The sequence below is a fragment of the Globicephala melas genome, chromosome 7 (assembly GCF_963455315.2).
Source record: "Globicephala melas chromosome 7, mGloMel1.2, whole genome shotgun sequence".
Lineage (NCBI taxonomy): Eukaryota > Metazoa > Chordata > Mammalia > Artiodactyla > Delphinidae > Globicephala > Globicephala melas.
The window spans coordinates 15,368,918-15,386,667 of NC_083320.1; the positions used below are offsets into that span (position 1 = coordinate 15,368,918).

A 17,750-nucleotide genomic window follows, 5' to 3' on the forward strand; every position below is an offset into this window, starting at 1 on the left:
CAGACTGACAAAAACCTATATTGTTCTGCCTTGTGTTTCCTGTTGCTTCTTAACTAATGTTGCAGAAAGTTTTTTTTATATTAGTGAGCATCCATATGCTTAAGAAGTCAGCTGAGATCTCTGTAGTTTATATTAAATTGTTATTAATTTTATTAGAACTCAAAATTATGCTTGAGGCTTTGTGATATCTAAGAGCATTGTACTGGATATCAGAAAAATGGAGGAATAGTTCGAACTCCCACACTTACTAGCTGTGGAACGATGGACAATTACATTGCCTCTCTGGGCCTCCTTTTCATCTGTGAAATAAGAGGTTTGCATTGTATGATCCCTATAGATCCCTCAGGCTCTGAAATTTCTGTAGTCATTGATTGCCATAACATTTTTGTTAGCATTGAGAAACCCAGTCTTCACATATGATCTTTTTTTTTTTTTTTTTTTTGCTGTACGCGGGCCTCTTACTGTCGTGGCCTCTCCTGTCGTGGAGCACAGGCTCTGGATGCGCAGGCTCAGCGGCCGTGGCTCATGGGCCCAGGCGCTCCGTGGCACGTGGGATCTTCCCAGACCGGGGCACGAACCCGTGTCTCCTGCATCGGCAGGCGGACCCTCAACCACTGTGCCACCAGGGAAGCCCCACATATGATCTTTGTATGAACTGAGGTACTGAAAATGGAAGAAGGCTTAGGCAGCTGTGTCTTTTTTGTAAAGGAATTAGGCCATTTTTTTGTTTGGATGCCCTCTTTTCTCAAGTTACCACATTTTCTTCCCTTCTTTATATGGGTTCCCCCTGAAATCCAGCACCCGCATGAGGTGACTTCTCTTTCTTCACTAAAATGTTAGCAGTTTTATTGCCCCCTTTAATTGAACTCTGTTTAAATTCTGATTTCTCCTCCTGCCTCTTCTCATATCCTCCCCCATCCCCGCATTTCTTTTCTCCTCTCCTGCTCCCTCCTCTTCCTCCTCTTTGTCCTCTTCTTTTTTTATTTTTAAATTTTCCCTAATTTAAAAAATTTACCTCCTGAGTTTGAGATGGCCAGTGGAGGTGTCCCTTGGAGCCCATAGTCAATGAGCGCCGTGAGCCCTGCGCAGTCCCAGCATCATATGGACTCTGTGATTCCTCAGGTGTGGCTCGGGCACGTAGTGCTTATCGACAGGAAGTGAATTCTTCTGCATGCTGTGCAAGTGTAGACTATAATTCTTTGGGCAATAACTTGAACTGCTTATATTTTGGCAGTGGGAGAGGGAGAGCATCATGTAAAACAAAAATTATCACTTATTTTGATAGGAATTCATCAGTTATTTTAGCAGGTTGTTGGTGGTAAAAATAGCAGGAGTTCCAGTTAAGTGGGGATTCCAGATAATTAGTGGGTAACATTAACAGTTGGAATATGGCTTTTAAGCATTTTGATTGAAAATTTCTTCAGTATACATACAGTTCCCTGCTGGAGTAAACAGAGAGAGCAGAATTTAACTTCTTGGCAATGGTTGTTTTTAAGAAAATCTGTAGCGTGGTTATTGAGATAGTCTAAGCTTTTTGCCACTGCATTAAAAATTATTCTAGTGGTATTTTTCTCTCTTTTTCCTCTTGTTTGCTTTCATTCTTGCTGCTCTGTAGATTGGTTTTACTGTCATTAGATTGCTTCCCATCATACCTATAATCCCTTCTAATTTACACCAAGCTTCTGATAATCTCTTCAAATTTTTTTTTTTTTTAATATTCATTTATTTATTTGGCTGCACTGATGGTCTTAGTTGCGGCATGTGGAATCTTTAGTTGTGACATGAGGGATCTAGTTCCCTGTGCAGGAATCGAACCTGGGCCCCCTGCATTGGGAGCATGGAGTCTTAGCCACTGGACCACCAGGGAGGTCCCCTCTTCAAATGTTTTTTCTTGTTTTTATAGTATTACTCTCATTCTCCTGTTGTTTGTAGGCTTGGGTGCCCATAGGATTTAGCTTTTTAGAGTCATTATCTTATAAAAAGTTGCATATCTTTAATCTTTTTTTCTTTTTTTTTGTTTGGCCGCGAGCTGTGGCTTGTGGGATCTTAGTTTCCCGACCAGGGATCGAACCCAGGCCCTCGGCAGTGAAAGCGCAGAGTCCTAACCACTGGACCTCCAGGCAATTCCCAACATAGCTTTTATTTGGTGAATTCTCTGTACTTTGTCTCACTGACACTTTTGTTGTTATTGACCTGTGTTCTTTTTGGTGTTTTCATTTTCTGTTTAGATTAAGGATGGGCAAACTTCTTCTGCCAGATAGCAAGCTTTCGAAGGCTGTATAGTCTCTGTCACAATTCAGCTGTTGCAGTTTGTAGATAACAATAGGTAAAATGTAAGTGAATAGGCTTGGCTATGTTTCAGTAACACTTTATTTACAATAATAGGCGGCAGGCATGATTGGCCCACTCCTTGTTTTAGATGGATTTCTGCTGCTCTGGAAAGAACACGAATAATGCAGTTACTACTTTATAGGGCTACTTTTTCAAAAGAATTTGGATTTATTTAGTTTTATTTTAACTTTTGGGTTTGTTTTAGACATCTGAGAAGGAAATTATAAGTAAGGAACAAGGTAATGAAAAGGCACAGGGGGCCTCTGATGTTGTTCTCTACAAAATTGATGTTCCTGCCAATAGATATGATCTCCTGTGTCTGGAAGGATTGGTTCGAGGACTTCAGGTCTTCAAAGAAAGGTAAGGGAATATGTTCATTTAATACCTGACTAAGTTGGCTTTCTTTTTTCTTTGCCTCTCATTATCAGCAACCCTGTTTAAGTTTCTAGAAAAAAACTTGTTGGACAGGTACACAGCTTTGGGTCTGCACAGAGGGATGATTGGAGCCTTTAGATTGTAGCCGTTTGAAAATTTGCCTGAATATTGAGTCATAGCCTTTCATTTTGGGAGTGTATTTTAAAGCTGGAGTGGTTAATGATTTTATGGCATCTTAAAAAACTTTTTAATGGGTTCATGTGAGTTCTTTAGTAATCCAACTTGAGTAGAAAGTTTGTTGGGTTTGTTAAAGGCTGGGAGAAAAGTAGAGGTGGCACAACTATATGCTGTTTTCTTAAGAATTCTGAGGAAGCTTGGGAATGGAGCCTCCTAAGTGGAAAACTGAAGATCTTACGTTGGCTGTGGGCAAGTTAATTGACTTTTCTAGTTTCAGTCTCCTAATTTATAATGAAGAATATTTTTAAGTCCTCTTCCAGCTCTTCATGTAATGCATATAGAAAATGATGAATGTATGAAGTGAAAAAGAGGTGAAACAGTAAAGCTATCAAAAATAATTATTTTTGGTTTTGATTACTTACTCATTATCTAGTCAGTCGCAAAAGAGTAAGAGCCTCAGGCTGATGGGCTAGACTCTGCAACTGTGAGGCCTTCGGATGAGTGATGGGTGCTGGTGAAAGGATGATAATTAGGCATTTGGTTAATGTGGTGAAAATTTGGGGGTTGACCCAGGTGCTTCTCTGCATGACAATCAGATGTTTATATTTTAGGGTCAGGGATTAGCCCTTACAGTGTGTTTCCCAAACCTGTCCATATGTATTTCTGTTTTTAATAGGCACCTCATATGATTTTTATGATGAGACTGAATTAGGAAAGTGACTTAAAACCTTTGTTACTCAAAGTGTGGTCCATGGGCCAGCATCATCTGTAACACCTGGGAGCTTGTTAGAACTGCAGAATTTCAGCTTCTACCCAAGACCTATTGAATCAGAATATGTGGTTTAACAAATTCCCCAGTTGATTGTAGGCATGTTGAGGTTTGAAAAGCACTGACTTAAAACAGTAGTTCCCACCCACTTCTGATGATAACAGTCACCTGGACTCTGCCTTCAGAATGTACTGTTTACCAGGCCTTTCCCTTGAATATCCTGATTCGTTAGGTCCAGATGGGACCAGGCCATCTGTATTTGTTATAAGCCCTGTTTTTCTTAGAAGCTCAAACTCTCACGGTTGGAATAAAACTTCCAGGTGATTTAATCCAGCCCCTCAGCTGATGTTTAAATGCCCCCTATACAGTCGCTTAGTTAAAGGTTTTCTAGCCTCTGCCGAGACTCCAGTGATAGGACACGCATTACCACGAGGCATCCTAGCCCATTTTTGTTTTATTTTTTTTAACAGATTTATGTTATTTATTTATTACCCATGCTGCGCACGGGCTTTCTCTACTTGCCGTGAGCAGGGGCTGCTCTTCGTTGTGGTGCGTGGGCTTCTCATCGCGGTGGTTTCTCTTGTTGCGGAGCACGGGCTCGAGGCATGCGGGCTCAGTAGTTGTGGCTCACGGGCTCTAGAGCGCAGGCTCAGTAGTTGTGGCACACGGGCTTAGGTGCTCCGCAGCACTTGGGATCCTCCCGGACCAGGGCTCGAACCCATGTCCCCTGCACTGGCAGGCAGATTCTTAACCACTGCGCCACCAGGGAAACCCCTAGCCCATTTTTAGACATCTAGAAATGTTAGAAAGTTTATTAGGTTTTTTTTTTAATACTCAGCCCAAATTTGACTTTCTGTAACTTTAACCCATTGTCCTAGTTCTGTTCATTTTGTATACTTTCTATACACAGAATAAATTAGTTTATCGAATGTTTTGGTTAATAATGAGAAAGTTTGTTTTAATATTTTAGGATAAAGGCTCCAATGTATAAACGGGTAATGCCTAATGGAGAAATCCAGAAATTGATCATCACAGAAGAGGTAATAATGATCCATTCTTATTTTTCTTTTAAAAACTTCTCTTTGTGTATATCTCTATAAGGTGGGACAAAGGTGACCCTTCTGCTAAATGTAGTTTTCTTTGATCACTTGCTAAAATGGATGTGTATTTAGCCTCTAGCTCTTAAAAATTGTCATTTAGTTTTTTACCAAGAAGTGAAAGGGAACACAGCATTTGTTTTCCATGAATAATTTTGGAAAATAACATCCAAATGTTTGCCTAAAATACATTTGAGATATAATTGTTTAAATTGTGGATATTAATAAAATGTAGAAAAAATCTTTTGGGGAAAGACTATTTTGGTAGAAATATTAACTACGAGCAAACTACTTAAGGGTTAACTTTTTTCTCAGTAATTCAGTAAATTTTCAGAGGTCTTGCTGAAATGTAAATTGCATGAGGACAGTGACTTTGTCTCTTATCACCACTATATCTTACTGTTGACTGAATGAATGAATGTACACTTGTTTGAATGAAAATTTGTGACAGCTAACTTTCTATTACAAGATGATATTACAAAGAAAAGCCTTAATATTTACCATCTCTAATGATATAACGAATTTCAGACAGCTAAAATACGCCCGTATGCTGTTGCAGCAGTTCTCCGAAACATAAAGTTTACTAAAGATCGATATGAAAGCTTCATTGAACTTCAGGAGAAGTTACATCAGAACATTTGCAGGTTTGTGGTCGCCTCTTCTTTCTTCCTTGCCTCCTGCTCTCCTTCCTCCTTCCTCTCCCTCCTCCTTCCCTCCCCTTCCCTTTTCTCTTCCTCTTTCCCCTGCTCTTTTCTTTCTTCCTCCACTGTAGACTTTTTTCACAGCATTTCTAAATTAATCATATGTGGGAGTAACAAGAGTTTAAAGTTAACTAAATTTAAATAAGTTTAAATTTCACCAAACAGCTCTTTGTTACTGCTTATAGATAGTGTATCCATGGAGAAATAAGAGATATATTTTGAGTACTATACAGAGAAGAAATATCTAGTCCTAGACATTTCCTTGGTTTTTGTTTTTTGGTTCAAATCATTAACAGTGGATTATACTACTAAATATTAAACCATGGTAATTTGAAGTATGACTTATTTTAAAAATAGACAAAAGTTTTTGACTTGATCTCATTTTTTTTTTTTTGCCACACGCGGGCCTCTCACTGCTGTGGCCTCTCCTGTTGCGGAGCACAGGCTCCAGACGCGCAGGCTCAGCGGCCATGGCTCATGGGCCCAGCTGCTCCGCGGCATGTGGGATCTTCCCGGCCCAGGGCACGAACCCGTGTCCCCTGCGTCGGCAAGCGGACTCTCAACCACTGCACCACTAGGGAAGCCGTGATCTCATTTTTTGAGTGAATATAATTATAAATTGACAGGTGAAACTTGAGACTTTTACATAACTGAATTTTCTTATTCTGTCGTTGGCATTGCTACACATCATTTCCCATACAGCTCCCTTTAGTGTGGCGATCTTCAAACCTATATAATTGCTGAACTCCTAAAGGTCGAGGAAGGTAACAATGGGAGTCCTTGAGCTAATTTCAGTATTTCAAAAATCCTAATAGAAAATATATATTTACTGATGATAAGAAATGTCAGCCTTTAGCTAACATACCAAGTTTTTTTTGTGTTGGTACTAAAATATATAAACGTAAGTTATCTCATGCTAGTCAAAGATATGATTAACAGTTATATAAGTCTTGAGTAAAAATGGAAAAAAATAATTTTTATATTTTAATAATTGCAGTAGTTGCAATTTGGTAAACTGTGGAAACTAGAAGAGGCTTTTGTGTAAGGGTGGTCTAGAGACAGGGTTGGGGGGACCTTGGGCGTTTTCTTCTGGTGTGAAAAATATTAAAAAAATAAAATACCTGTGGTTAAGCTCACGAGGTTTCTTTTTCTTGAAACATTTTTGCATACATCGTAGAAGAAACTTTTTCTCAGATTCTGAATAACATTTATTCCAAGTTCTTTTATAAAAATAATCTATTTGTCATCTTGCAGATATTATTATTCTTGAGATATTAATATTCTTGAGATATTATTATTCTTATTAATTCTTAAGAATAATAAGAATCTTATTATTCTTAATTCTTATTATTATTCTTGAGCAAAACAATAAGAATTTAAATATAGTTTCAAAATATAGGACAAGATAGAGGATTTCTGACAAGCACTGATATAGCTAGGACGTGCTTGAGCCCAGTTATCTGTTCTGGTCATTTGAAGAATCTAATTTTTATTTATATTGGAAAGCATTTCCTTAATTCTACTTTAAGCTCTGTTTTATACAGTATCTCTGGAAATCATGAGCTTTTTCTAAAGGGAGAATAAATCACATCCTAATACTCTGGTGTGCCAGAGTCAGTAAATCCTAATTTGCGTTTTTCAAGAGATATATTTATTTCATTTAAATTACAAAATTTACTGGCATAAAAGTTGTTTATGATCTTCCCTTATTATCCTTTAATATCTGTAGTATCTGTATCAGTATCACCTCTTTCATTCCTGTCTTCTCTCTTTTTTCCCCTTGATCAGTGTAGCTAGAGATCAGTGTACACATCAGTTACTTCAGTGAGTATCATTGTGTATCAGTTTTCAGAGAACCAACTTTTGCTTTCATTGACTTTTCTCTGCTTTTTTCCTCTATTTTTCTGTTTTCATTGATCATGCAGTGTTCTGTCTAGGGCTAGTTAGTCCTTACTACTGAGGCAAGACTTTGTTCCTATATATCCATTGCCATATGAAGAGTGAGGTTCTCAGTCTGTGTGAGCACTGTTGCCTTGGACGGTTCTTTCCCTGGCCTTGGCTGGTTTCCTCACATGCACACACTGATTAATACTCAGCTGAATTCTTGAGGGGGCCCCTCTGCAGATATCAGAGTTCTCTGTCTGAGTAGCTCTGTCCTCCCCAGTACTCTGTGCAGTAAACTCTGGCCGTCGTGATCTCCCTAGACTCTCAGCTGTGTCTCCTCAACTTAGGGAGTCCACTGGGCTCTAGCCAGACCCCGTTTCCTGCCCTGTGGCTTGAAACCCTTCCAGGCAGTCAGCTGGACTGTCGTAGGGCTCACCTTATCTGTTTTCTGTTTGTCATCTGCCCTTCATAGCCTGACCTCCAGTGCCAGCCATGAAAACTGTTGTCTTATATGTTTTGCCTTTTTTGTGATTGTATCAGGCAAGAGAGTAAATCTAGTCTTTGTTACTCCATCTTGGCTGGAAGGGTCCAGTGAACTTTTTACTTCAGTTACTTTAGTGTTCATCTCTATAGAATCTGTTTGGTTCCTTTTTAAAAAGTTTCTCTTTTTTTTGTCTGTTATTTCCCCATCTCTTCATTATGTGTATATTTTCCACATAATTCTTGAATGCTTTTTGTAGTGGCTTTTTTGTAGTAGTAGTAGTAACGTTTTAAAAATCTGTGTGGTGACTTGAAAATCTGGGTCATCTTAGCATCGGTTTTTATGGGTTCGTTCGTGTGGAGTATGTCATGTTTCTCTGTTTTCATATGCACTGCTTTTTGATTGCATACAGAATATTTTGTTATGTAAGAGGCCCTTATTTTGCTCTTTTTCTCTGAGAAGTGGTTTCTCTTGCAGGCAAAGAGTCTTGCATACTTAGCCTGACTCACACTAGAAACATTTGGCTAGATGAGACCTCTGAAGTTGGCAGCAGCAGAATTTTCTGCCCAGTTCTTTGAGCTGCTGCTTTTTCACAGCAAGACTTTAATAAAATTTCTGCCAGTAGAATAGGTAAAATCTTGATTTTTGACTTTTTTGTTTTCATATCTTTTTATATTGGGGATATTAATCCTTTTTCTGTACCTACGTTGTAGACCTTTTCTCTCAGTGTGTCTTTTGACTTTTGGGGCTTTTGGTTGTATAAAGTTTACAGTTTGGATATAGTCAAGTTTGTCAGTCTTCCTATATGACTTTTATGTTTTGTGTCTTAAGAAGGGATATTCTACTCCACAGTTTTAAGCATTGTTCTCCTATATTTTCTTTGAATAATTTTTATGGTTCCGTGTGTGTGTGTGTGTGTGTGTGTGTGTGTATGTTTGCCTTTTGTTTTTCAAAATGCATAGCTCTTTGATTAATCTGGAATTTGTTTTTTTGTGATTGGTTTGACGTTGAAATTTAGTGATATTTTGAGGTGCTGTTTCAGGATTAAGAAACCAGTATTAATGTCCAAGAAAACATGGACTTTCTTACCTATGAATTTGTCAATTATTAATTTATCTAAACTTACTGAACCATGTATATTTCTACCTATGCTAGTATATAAACATGTAACTCATTGAGTAAAGTAACACTTCCTTTAGGCTTGTCAACAACTCTTCAATTTACCCATATTTATTAAAGTTCTAGTCACCTGTCTTGGAGTTTGACGAAAAAAAATTTTTTTTTAATTTTATTCAGTATAGTTGGTTTACAATGTTGTGTTAATTTGAGGTTGACCAAAATTTGTTTCTTACAAATTTTAAAAAGTATGTCATGGTTCATGTAATATGGACTTTAACACATTCCTTGATTACTAATGATTTTATCCATTTGTTTGTTTTTTGGGTTTTTTTTTTTGCGGTACACGGGCCTCTCGCTGTTGCGGCCTCTCCCGTTGCGGAGCACAGGCTCCGGACGCGCAGGCTCAGCGGCCATGGCTTACGGGCCCAGCCGCTCCGCGGCATGTGGGATCTTCCCGGACCGGGCACAAACCCGTGTCCCCTGCATCGGCAGGCGGACTCTCAACCACTGCGCCACCAGGGAAGCCCTCCATTTGATATTTAATTGTGGTTATACATACATATTCTAATATATGTACACATAGTCTTTGAGACTTTAAGAATTCTTTAGAACATCATAAATTCTGACCAGGTTTCTCTTTTGAATTGTCTTTTGGAAAGCTTAGAGCCAAATTTGTGACCCTCTGTGATAAGACTGTAAGCTTTGAAATTCTAATTTAGTACTAATCAACATTGTTTCTGGCTTCGTTTTATATCCCTACTTCTGTTTCTTTCTCTCCTACTTTGTATCTTGCTTTAAGTTCCTAAAATTACCTTAAATCCTTTACAGATAAACTGTAGAACAAATGAAATTAATAGCTCTTGAAATTTCCTTACATATTAAATTTTAAATATAATTCACAGTTTTTAAAGCTAAATAATTTCCATTAATAAAGCAATATAGCTATGTGACAGGAAATTTAGGAAAATATGGAAAAGCCAAAAAACACAGGAGTTTTTTGGTAGTTTATTCTAATTTAATAAGATTTATGTTTACTTGAGAACACTAGAGGAAATAGATTAAAAGAAGGTAAAGGGTATGTTGACTCTGAAAACGTCCTAATAACATAGTACTAGGGATAACATAGTAGAAGGGATTTACTTCAGCTGCTGAAATAATGTGTTTTAAGTAGCTTTATATTTATATTTCTCATAATTTTTAATGGTTGTGAAGGTGCTATATAGTAGTAACAGGCTATTTTAAGGAAGTGTCTAAAAATAAAAACCCTGTACTCTGTTATCTTTAGAATTTCTGCTTTGAGATATTCAAATCGTTTTCTGTTTCTCTTTCTCTCTGTCTCTCCACATTTAGGAAAAGAGCCTTGGTTGCTATTGGTACCCATGACTTGGACACTTTGTCAGGCCCATTTACTTATACTGCGAAGAAACCTTCCGATATCAAATTCAAGCCTCTAAATAAGACCAAGGAGTATACAGCCTGTGAACTGATGAACATATACAAGGTAAATGTTCTTTTATGTTAATGTAATAGCTCTGGATAAAGCATGAAATTCCTCCCAAATCAAGTCTTAATTAGGGCAATAAAATGAGTGCTTGAAAAAATAGCAGTGTCTGGGCTCCAACCCAGAGATACTGATTCCTATGATCTAGAGTGAGGTCTGGGCATAGTTTTGTTTATTATTACTTTTATTTATGTATGTATGTATGGCTGTGTTGGGTCTTCGTTGCTGTGCGCAGGCTTTTCTAGTTGCGGTGAGCGGGGGCTACTCTTTGTTGCAGTGCTTGGGCTTCTCATTGTCGTGGCTTCTCTTGCTGTGGACCACGGGCTCTAGGCATGTGGGCTTCAGTAGTTGTGGCACGTAGGCTCAGTAGTTGTGGCTCGTGGGCTCTAGAGCACAGGCTCAGTAGTTGTGGCACACAGGCTTAGTTGTTCCACGGCATGTGGGATCTTCCTGGGCCAGGGATCGAACCTATGTCCCCTGCATTGACAGGCGGACTCAACCACTGTGCCACCAGGGAAGCCCTGTTATTACTTTTTTATCTTCTCAGATGTTTTTAATGTACAGCCAGGATTGAGAACCACTGAAGTAGGTCATACTGCATTGTAATATTCACATTTAGGTATAACTAAAACTCATTCAAATATAAGGAACAATGAGATTTAGCTAGTTTTTTTGTAGCATGCACTATTGAAAAGCATCTATCTCCCGTGATTAGCACTTTAGAATCCAGCAGTGAAAATGAGCTCAGTAGTCACTTTAAATTGCATTTAACAAATAGTAAAAGATGTGGGTATCATTTGGAAAAAGCAGCTATTATCATTGACCTGATTTGCAAGTGATTTCTTCTATTTATCTAAATAGTTTTGTATGGTTTGTGTTTTGCTTAAGGTGATTCAGGCTTACTCTGCAAGTCTGTTTTCAGTCTTGAAAAACGATTGCGGTCTTATCTTTCCCCAGTAGGAAATGAGGCTGTATAAGGATTCTGAGATATTAATTTACATTAGAAAATATTATACATTTAAAACTTTGGGGGCTGTTTTATTGTTTTTCTGATTTTTCCCCCCTCTTTTTATGCTAGGTAGGTATGTAAACTAATTACAGTGACAGAAATAAAAAGCTAATTTTGTTTGACTTAATTTTTTTTCAGACTGACAACCACCTTAAACATTATTTACATATAATTGAAAATAAACCTCTGTATCCGGTTATCTATGATAGCAATGGTGTCGTCCTTTCAATGCCTCCAGTCATCAATGGTGAGTTATTTCTTAAGCACCATAGGTTTTTTGCTGTTTCCCTCTTATTCTTTATCATTTCTGTGGAATTCTCAGTAGACTTGACTGAATCAGTCAGATGACTCAATCTGAGAATCTCAGGTCATTTGTGGATTTTATTGTAATAGTTCTTTTCATTCATTTTTCAATATTTTACTGGTGATTTTTATGTAATTTATAAATGTATACATATTTATAAGTTTATAAATATTTTCTGGTGCTACTCTCTGGGTTCTGTTATATTCCTCCAAAGGGTGTTGATATTGTGGTTTTAGCAGGTAATTCATTTAGTTAAACTTAAAGTCAAATTCTGTCTGGCCTGCTGTTTTATAGTTAAATTAAAATTTTAAAACTGAATTTTACCCTCTTAACTCCTTTCTGAAGCTTTTGTTGAAGAAGCAAATTGAACATATTTACAAAATTTAGTGATGTCAGAGCCATAGATGTTTGCCCTTCTGGAAGTGAGAAGGGGGTTCAGTTGATTCACGATGGGAAGGAGAATCTTTTCTTCCTCAAGGTCTTGGACTCTAGTACTTATAGTGGGTTTCGGGGTGAGCCAGATCCAAACCCAAATCTTAGCCTTGCTGCTTAGTAGCTGTGATCATGTTCAGTGAGCTTAATCTCTGAATCTTAGTTGTCCTGCCTGCAGCCCTGTCATAGATCGTGGTGAAAATGAGATGAGACAACTTCTGTTAAGCACCTTACATATGGAATGCACTCAGTAAAACCTTGTTTTTATTTTATCTTTATTCTCCAGCTTATAATGGGAGCTTAGAATGAAAGTTGTATATCTCCTTACCTCTGAGGTGTCAGCTTATATTATGTTCTAAACTAAATTGTAGTTTCTGTTTTGTAGAGCTTTTTCGTGCACTTTTATTTCTGAAACTAATTGTTTTGTCATTATTGTTTTGTGTTTGTTGCAGGACATCATTCCAAAATAACAGTAAATACTAGAAATATATTTATTGAATGCACAGGGACAGACTTTACTAAGGTAAATAAAACTTTTTTTCTGTTTTTGTACTGTCAGGGTAGATTTTTACTTCTGGGCCAAGACCAAGTGGCTAAACTTTAAAATATGTTTATTTTGTAGGTGGGGACATACTTTAGCCACTTAGAAAATTGGAAAGATGTAGCTATTCTGTACTTTGGTTAAGGTGCTTTCATTCAGTTGACAAATGTTTAGTGAGCACCTACTATCTTTCCAATGCCATGAATTTAATAATGAGTTACATGTTCTTGACTTCAAGGAACTTGTCATCTTGTGAGAGAATTAGCCAAATACATTACTGTAAAACAGAGAACGGGATCTACATTGTAATGCCATCTGTATAAAGTGTTCATCTTAGTTGGCTTAGTTTGAATGCTAACTAATTTCATACCTTCGTGTACTTGGTAAAAAAAAAAAAGTTAAAACCAACTGGCTATCAAGTTTTATTTAGCAAATTGATAAAGGGTTTATACACACAAAGATGTCTAGAATATGTAGAATACTAATCTTTCAGTCACTTTTCGTCACTATATATTAGATTGGATTGTTATGAAAGCTTTTTTTTATGGCATACTTTTTCTTTACAAAGGTTAAGTAAGCCATAGAGTGAGGTGGCAATTAAGCAAATTAAGAAAGGTAAACTTGAATGGCAGAAGGCTGGAGTATAGAAGTAGGGCAGATAAATGGCATTCACGTACATCTTACAGGATTGGAGATCCTTGTAAGATATTTCATTTATAACTTTTATATACCATATGTGCCTTCAGAAATATTGTCAGGGTAATATAGCTTTTCCTGTTAAAAACTTTTTTTAAATTTGCACATTAGCAGACCTTGGATATCTTTTCTGAAGCTTGTATATGAGTGAAGTATATGTAAAAGCAAAGCATATATCCCAATAAGGTTACTGTATTTTTTTCTTTTAATTAAAAATTAAAAAAAGATTTAATTGACAAATCTATATGGCCTTCACTGTGTACCAGGCATCGCTCTATGTGTTTTATACACACACACACTCATACTCTTAATCCTTGTATTAACCAAATGAGGTAGGAACTTTTATTATCTCTACCTAACAAACAAAGGTACAAAGACAGTAATTAAGTGACATGCGCAAAATCAGACTGCTAGTAAGTGCTTGGGCCAGGAGTCTGGCATCTGGCTGCAGAAACTTATGAGACTGATAAGGTTTACTGCCATAGTTAGCCATCTGTCTTTCTTGAAATTTGCTCAACCCAAGGGAGGGGGTGGGGAAATAGATGATTTGTCTCAGTCATGGATTGTAACTGTCAGAGAACCGCATAAATGCAGAACACCTGAAGATAAGGTCAGGGCCTCTCAAGCTCAAGAGTTTTTACTCCACTTCTTTCTTTAAAATTTATATATACAGATACAGTTTTAGATGTTTGGAGACTAAATTATATTAAATATTAATTCATTTCCAGCTGATGGAAGAAAGTATATTTATGGGTTACCATAATATTTGTTTTCTTCCTTTGCAGGCAAAAATAGTTCTTGATATCATTGTTACCACGTTCAGTGAATATTGTGAGAATCAATTTACGTAAGTTCGTTCGGCATCTTTATCAATGATGGCCTGTTCTGAAGTCAGAGCACTAAGGCCTTGTGCTAAATATAAAGATGAAATATGTGGTTCCTGTAACTAGAATATGTAATCTCTTTGGGGAGCTAAGACATGAACAAATAATGCATAAAGTAAAAAGTGATAAGTACCTTAAAAAGTTTCAGTGATGTTCTGGCCGTTTGTAAGGGCAGGTTACTGCTAGCTGGGGCAATCTGGGTAGACTTCATGGAGGCAATGAAATTTAAGCTGTATTTAAGGATTTGAGACTGAACATGGAGAAACAGCAGAAGGAACAGCTAAACAAAGATAGAGAATCATATATAAGAGCGAAGCATGTATCCTGTGTATACTAATAAGACTACTGTATTTGTTCCAAAGCTAATTTTTTATTTAAAAAATTGCTTATCAAACCTATATGGCCCTTACTGTGTACTAGCATCATAGTTTATTCTAGAGTATTATAATTCAAAATAAATGTATAACTGTAGAAAGCATGACTGAAATTGTATGGGCAGTGTTGGTTATTTTTTTTAATTGATTTGCATTTTAGTGGTTGTGTCAGTCAGCTTTCATTGTGTAACAGCATGACCCTGGTAAAGCCTGGAATGTGTGTGTCAGTATTGGCAAGGTGTTCATCAAGGATGCATGCTTTGTAGGACTGGGAGATAAACTTATCAAGTGGGTGCTGCCTGAAGAGACATGGGAGCTACAGGAAATGGAATAGTAATGTTGTGTATGGGAGGATTAATCCAAACAGCAGTGTTGGAATGTGAATAGATTGAATGTGTTGAGGCTGCAGTTGTAGATCAAGTGAAAGTTTTGTTAACCACACACATTTTTAGAATTTATGGCCCTTTTTCCCCTTAAGTTTTAGTTTTATTTATATTTAATTTTATTTCTGGCTTTATTTTTGTTTTCAGGGTTGAAGCAGCTGAGGTAGTTTTTCCTAATGGAAAATTACATACCTTTCCAGTGAGTATAGAAGAAGTGACTTGGTGATGATGATGACTTTGACAACAGCAGTAACATTAATAATAATAGCTGTAGAGTGCTTTTGGTCTTTCTGTCCATCTGTGCATCCACCCACCTACATGCCAGGCACTATACTGTGTGTATTACATGGATTTAATCCTCACATTAACCCTGTGAGGCTGGGTGCTATTATTAGGCCCTTGACCTTGAGATGTTAAATAGCTTGCCTATTACTATTCAGTGGTGGAGCTAGGATTTAAGCCCAGACAGTCCCAACACACTGTATTATACCACATTTCACTCCCAACCCACTACATTATACCACAGCATTATATGGCCATAATGCCTGTGGTTTATTCCCTTATTAACTAGGTACCTAGGTAATTTATCGTCTCACCCCTTTTAAGGTTAGTCAGCCCTCCAAACCACTGGGCCACCAGGGAAGTCCCAATAGCAGTTTTTTTTTTTAATTGATTGTAGTTGCTGTTATCAGTTAGCTTTTGTTATGTGACAAACCACCCCAAGGTTTACTAACTTCAAACAACGATCGTTTGTTTATATCATGATTCTGGGGGTCAGCTGGCTAGTTCTGGTCAGGACTGGCTGGGCTAATCTCTGCTAGGCTCCAGCTGGTTGGTAGGCTAGCAGCTGGATGACCTGGGATGGCCTCACTGACATGTCTGCGTCTTGGCAATGAGGTGAACAGGTCAAGTGCCTCTCATCCAGCAGGCTAGCTTGGGCTTCTTTACATGGTGGTGTCTGCACTCAGGTGATAATGATGCTTCTGCTCTGAAAATTGCATTTTGAATAGCAAGCCCATTGTCCTTACCTGAGTCCAAACAGGTTTTTAAATTTATGGCCTTTTTGCGAGTGGCGGTTACAATTTTGAGAGTAATTTTGTGATAAGAAATACTCATAGGTATGTTTCCAACGTTGCTGAAAAGCCTGGATTTTATGTGTGTTTGTTCCTATCTCACATGGTAGAGTTACGTACTGTTTGAAGGAGAGTGAGTACTAATTCATGAGATGCTCCCAGCCTGGCTGTCCTGGAGCAGGTTGATAGCTAGGACTGGGTCGTAGTTGCTTTTCCCCACCTGAAAAAAATGATAGGAAAGGAATGACTTCATAACACTCTTAGATTTAGTATGATGGATAGTCCAATATGGCACATGAATTATTCTTTCTTGGTCATAAACACCTACTTGCATGAGGTGAAATTGAAAATCTTCAGCAGGATTTGTAAGCATTTTAGAAATGATGTAATGCACTAGTGTTTTGCTGAAGAGAATGGTGATTGATCAAGTAAAAGAGAAAAATGTTTGGCATTTTATAATATTTCCAAGAGTTCCAGTTGTCTAGCAAGTAGAATGTTCATGTATGAATATAATGTAGCAAGTAATGTCCTGAAGCGCACTGAGTTTATTTTTGATATCTGGCTCTAATGACAACTTCTTGGGAGGGTAATGAAACCACAACAATAATGAATTGAATTAGAAAGAGGCTAATGCTGTATCTGGCAGGACTGATTTCAGCTTCTCAAACTCTTTTTCTCTCTAAGGAACTGGCTTATCGAAAGGAGATGGTGAGAGCTGATCTAATTAACAAAAAAGTTGGGATCAGGTATGCTCTGAAAACTTCATTTATTTATTTACTGTTGAAGAGAATTCAAGAATGAAGTACACATATGACTGCTTAATTTTCCCTGAAAAAATGCTTGGAGAGAATTTTGATATCCCTTCAGAGTAATAAGTGACAATAGAACATCAGTTAGGATGTCTGGTGTCCATTGGAATTCACAAAGATAGGTTTCAGGTAGTAGCATATTTTAAAACAAAATATAAACATGTTTTAAATAATCCAGTGAAGTTTATGGTTTGTACGTTCCTATTTCAGAGAAACTCCAGAAAATCTTGCCAAGCTTCTGACCAGGATGTGTTTAAAGTCAGAAGTCATAGGCGATGGGAATCAGATTGAAATTGAAATCCCTCCAACCAGAGCTGACATTATCCACGCCTGTGATATCATAGAAGATGCAGCTATTGCTTATGGATATAACAACATTCAGATGACTCTCCCGAAAACATACACCATAGCTAATCAAGTAAGATTGCACCCTTAAATAAACACTCCTTATTGTTAGAAACTGATTATTGAATGCCAGGAAGGCTTCGAGAAAAACAGAACATAGGAATTAAGCGGTACTGGCCATGCTCTGCTCTGAGAGGCATTTGCTGTGGAGAGGATGCAAAACAGATGTCCGATTGATTAGAGTACGTTGAAAACCTGTGATGACTAGTTCTTTGAAGAAAGACAGGTTTCGAGTTTGGAGCCCTTCTTGCATCTCTAAGTAGGAGATTCATTTTCGGATCCTGGGCCTGAAGGCAGACGTGGCGTGTGGGAGGGGTAGAAGCGGGGGGTTTGTACGTCTGGGTAGGAGTGTTGGGGTAGTGGTGATGGGGAGGGGTCGGTGTGGTGGGGAAATGGTGGGACGAG

The 17,750-nt window shown here is 37.7% G+C and overlaps 1 protein-coding gene across 2 annotated transcripts in view; it reads left to right on the plus strand.

Moving 5' to 3' along the window:
* FARSB (phenylalanyl-tRNA synthetase subunit beta) overlaps positions 1 to 17,750 on the plus strand; it is a 66,962-nt gene that overhangs the window by 6,969 nt on the left and 42,243 nt on the right. The window contains exons 3-12 of one of the 2 annotated variants that reach the window (XM_030836532.3): positions 2,537 to 2,691; positions 4,623 to 4,692; positions 5,278 to 5,393; positions 10,285 to 10,435; positions 11,583 to 11,691; positions 12,633 to 12,703; positions 14,203 to 14,264; positions 15,206 to 15,257; positions 16,816 to 16,877; positions 17,151 to 17,358. In XM_030836532.3, coding sequence (XP_030692392.1) covers positions 2,537 to 2,691; positions 4,623 to 4,692; positions 5,278 to 5,393; positions 10,285 to 10,435; positions 11,583 to 11,691; positions 12,633 to 12,703; positions 14,203 to 14,264; positions 15,206 to 15,257; positions 16,816 to 16,877; positions 17,151 to 17,358 — 1,056 coding nt within the window. The remainder of the gene's footprint in view (positions 1 to 2,536; positions 2,692 to 4,622; positions 4,693 to 5,277; positions 5,394 to 10,284; positions 10,436 to 11,582; positions 11,692 to 12,632; positions 12,704 to 14,202; positions 14,265 to 15,205; positions 15,258 to 16,815; positions 16,878 to 17,150; positions 17,359 to 17,750) is intronic. The other variant, XM_030836615.3, reaches the window with a different exon arrangement.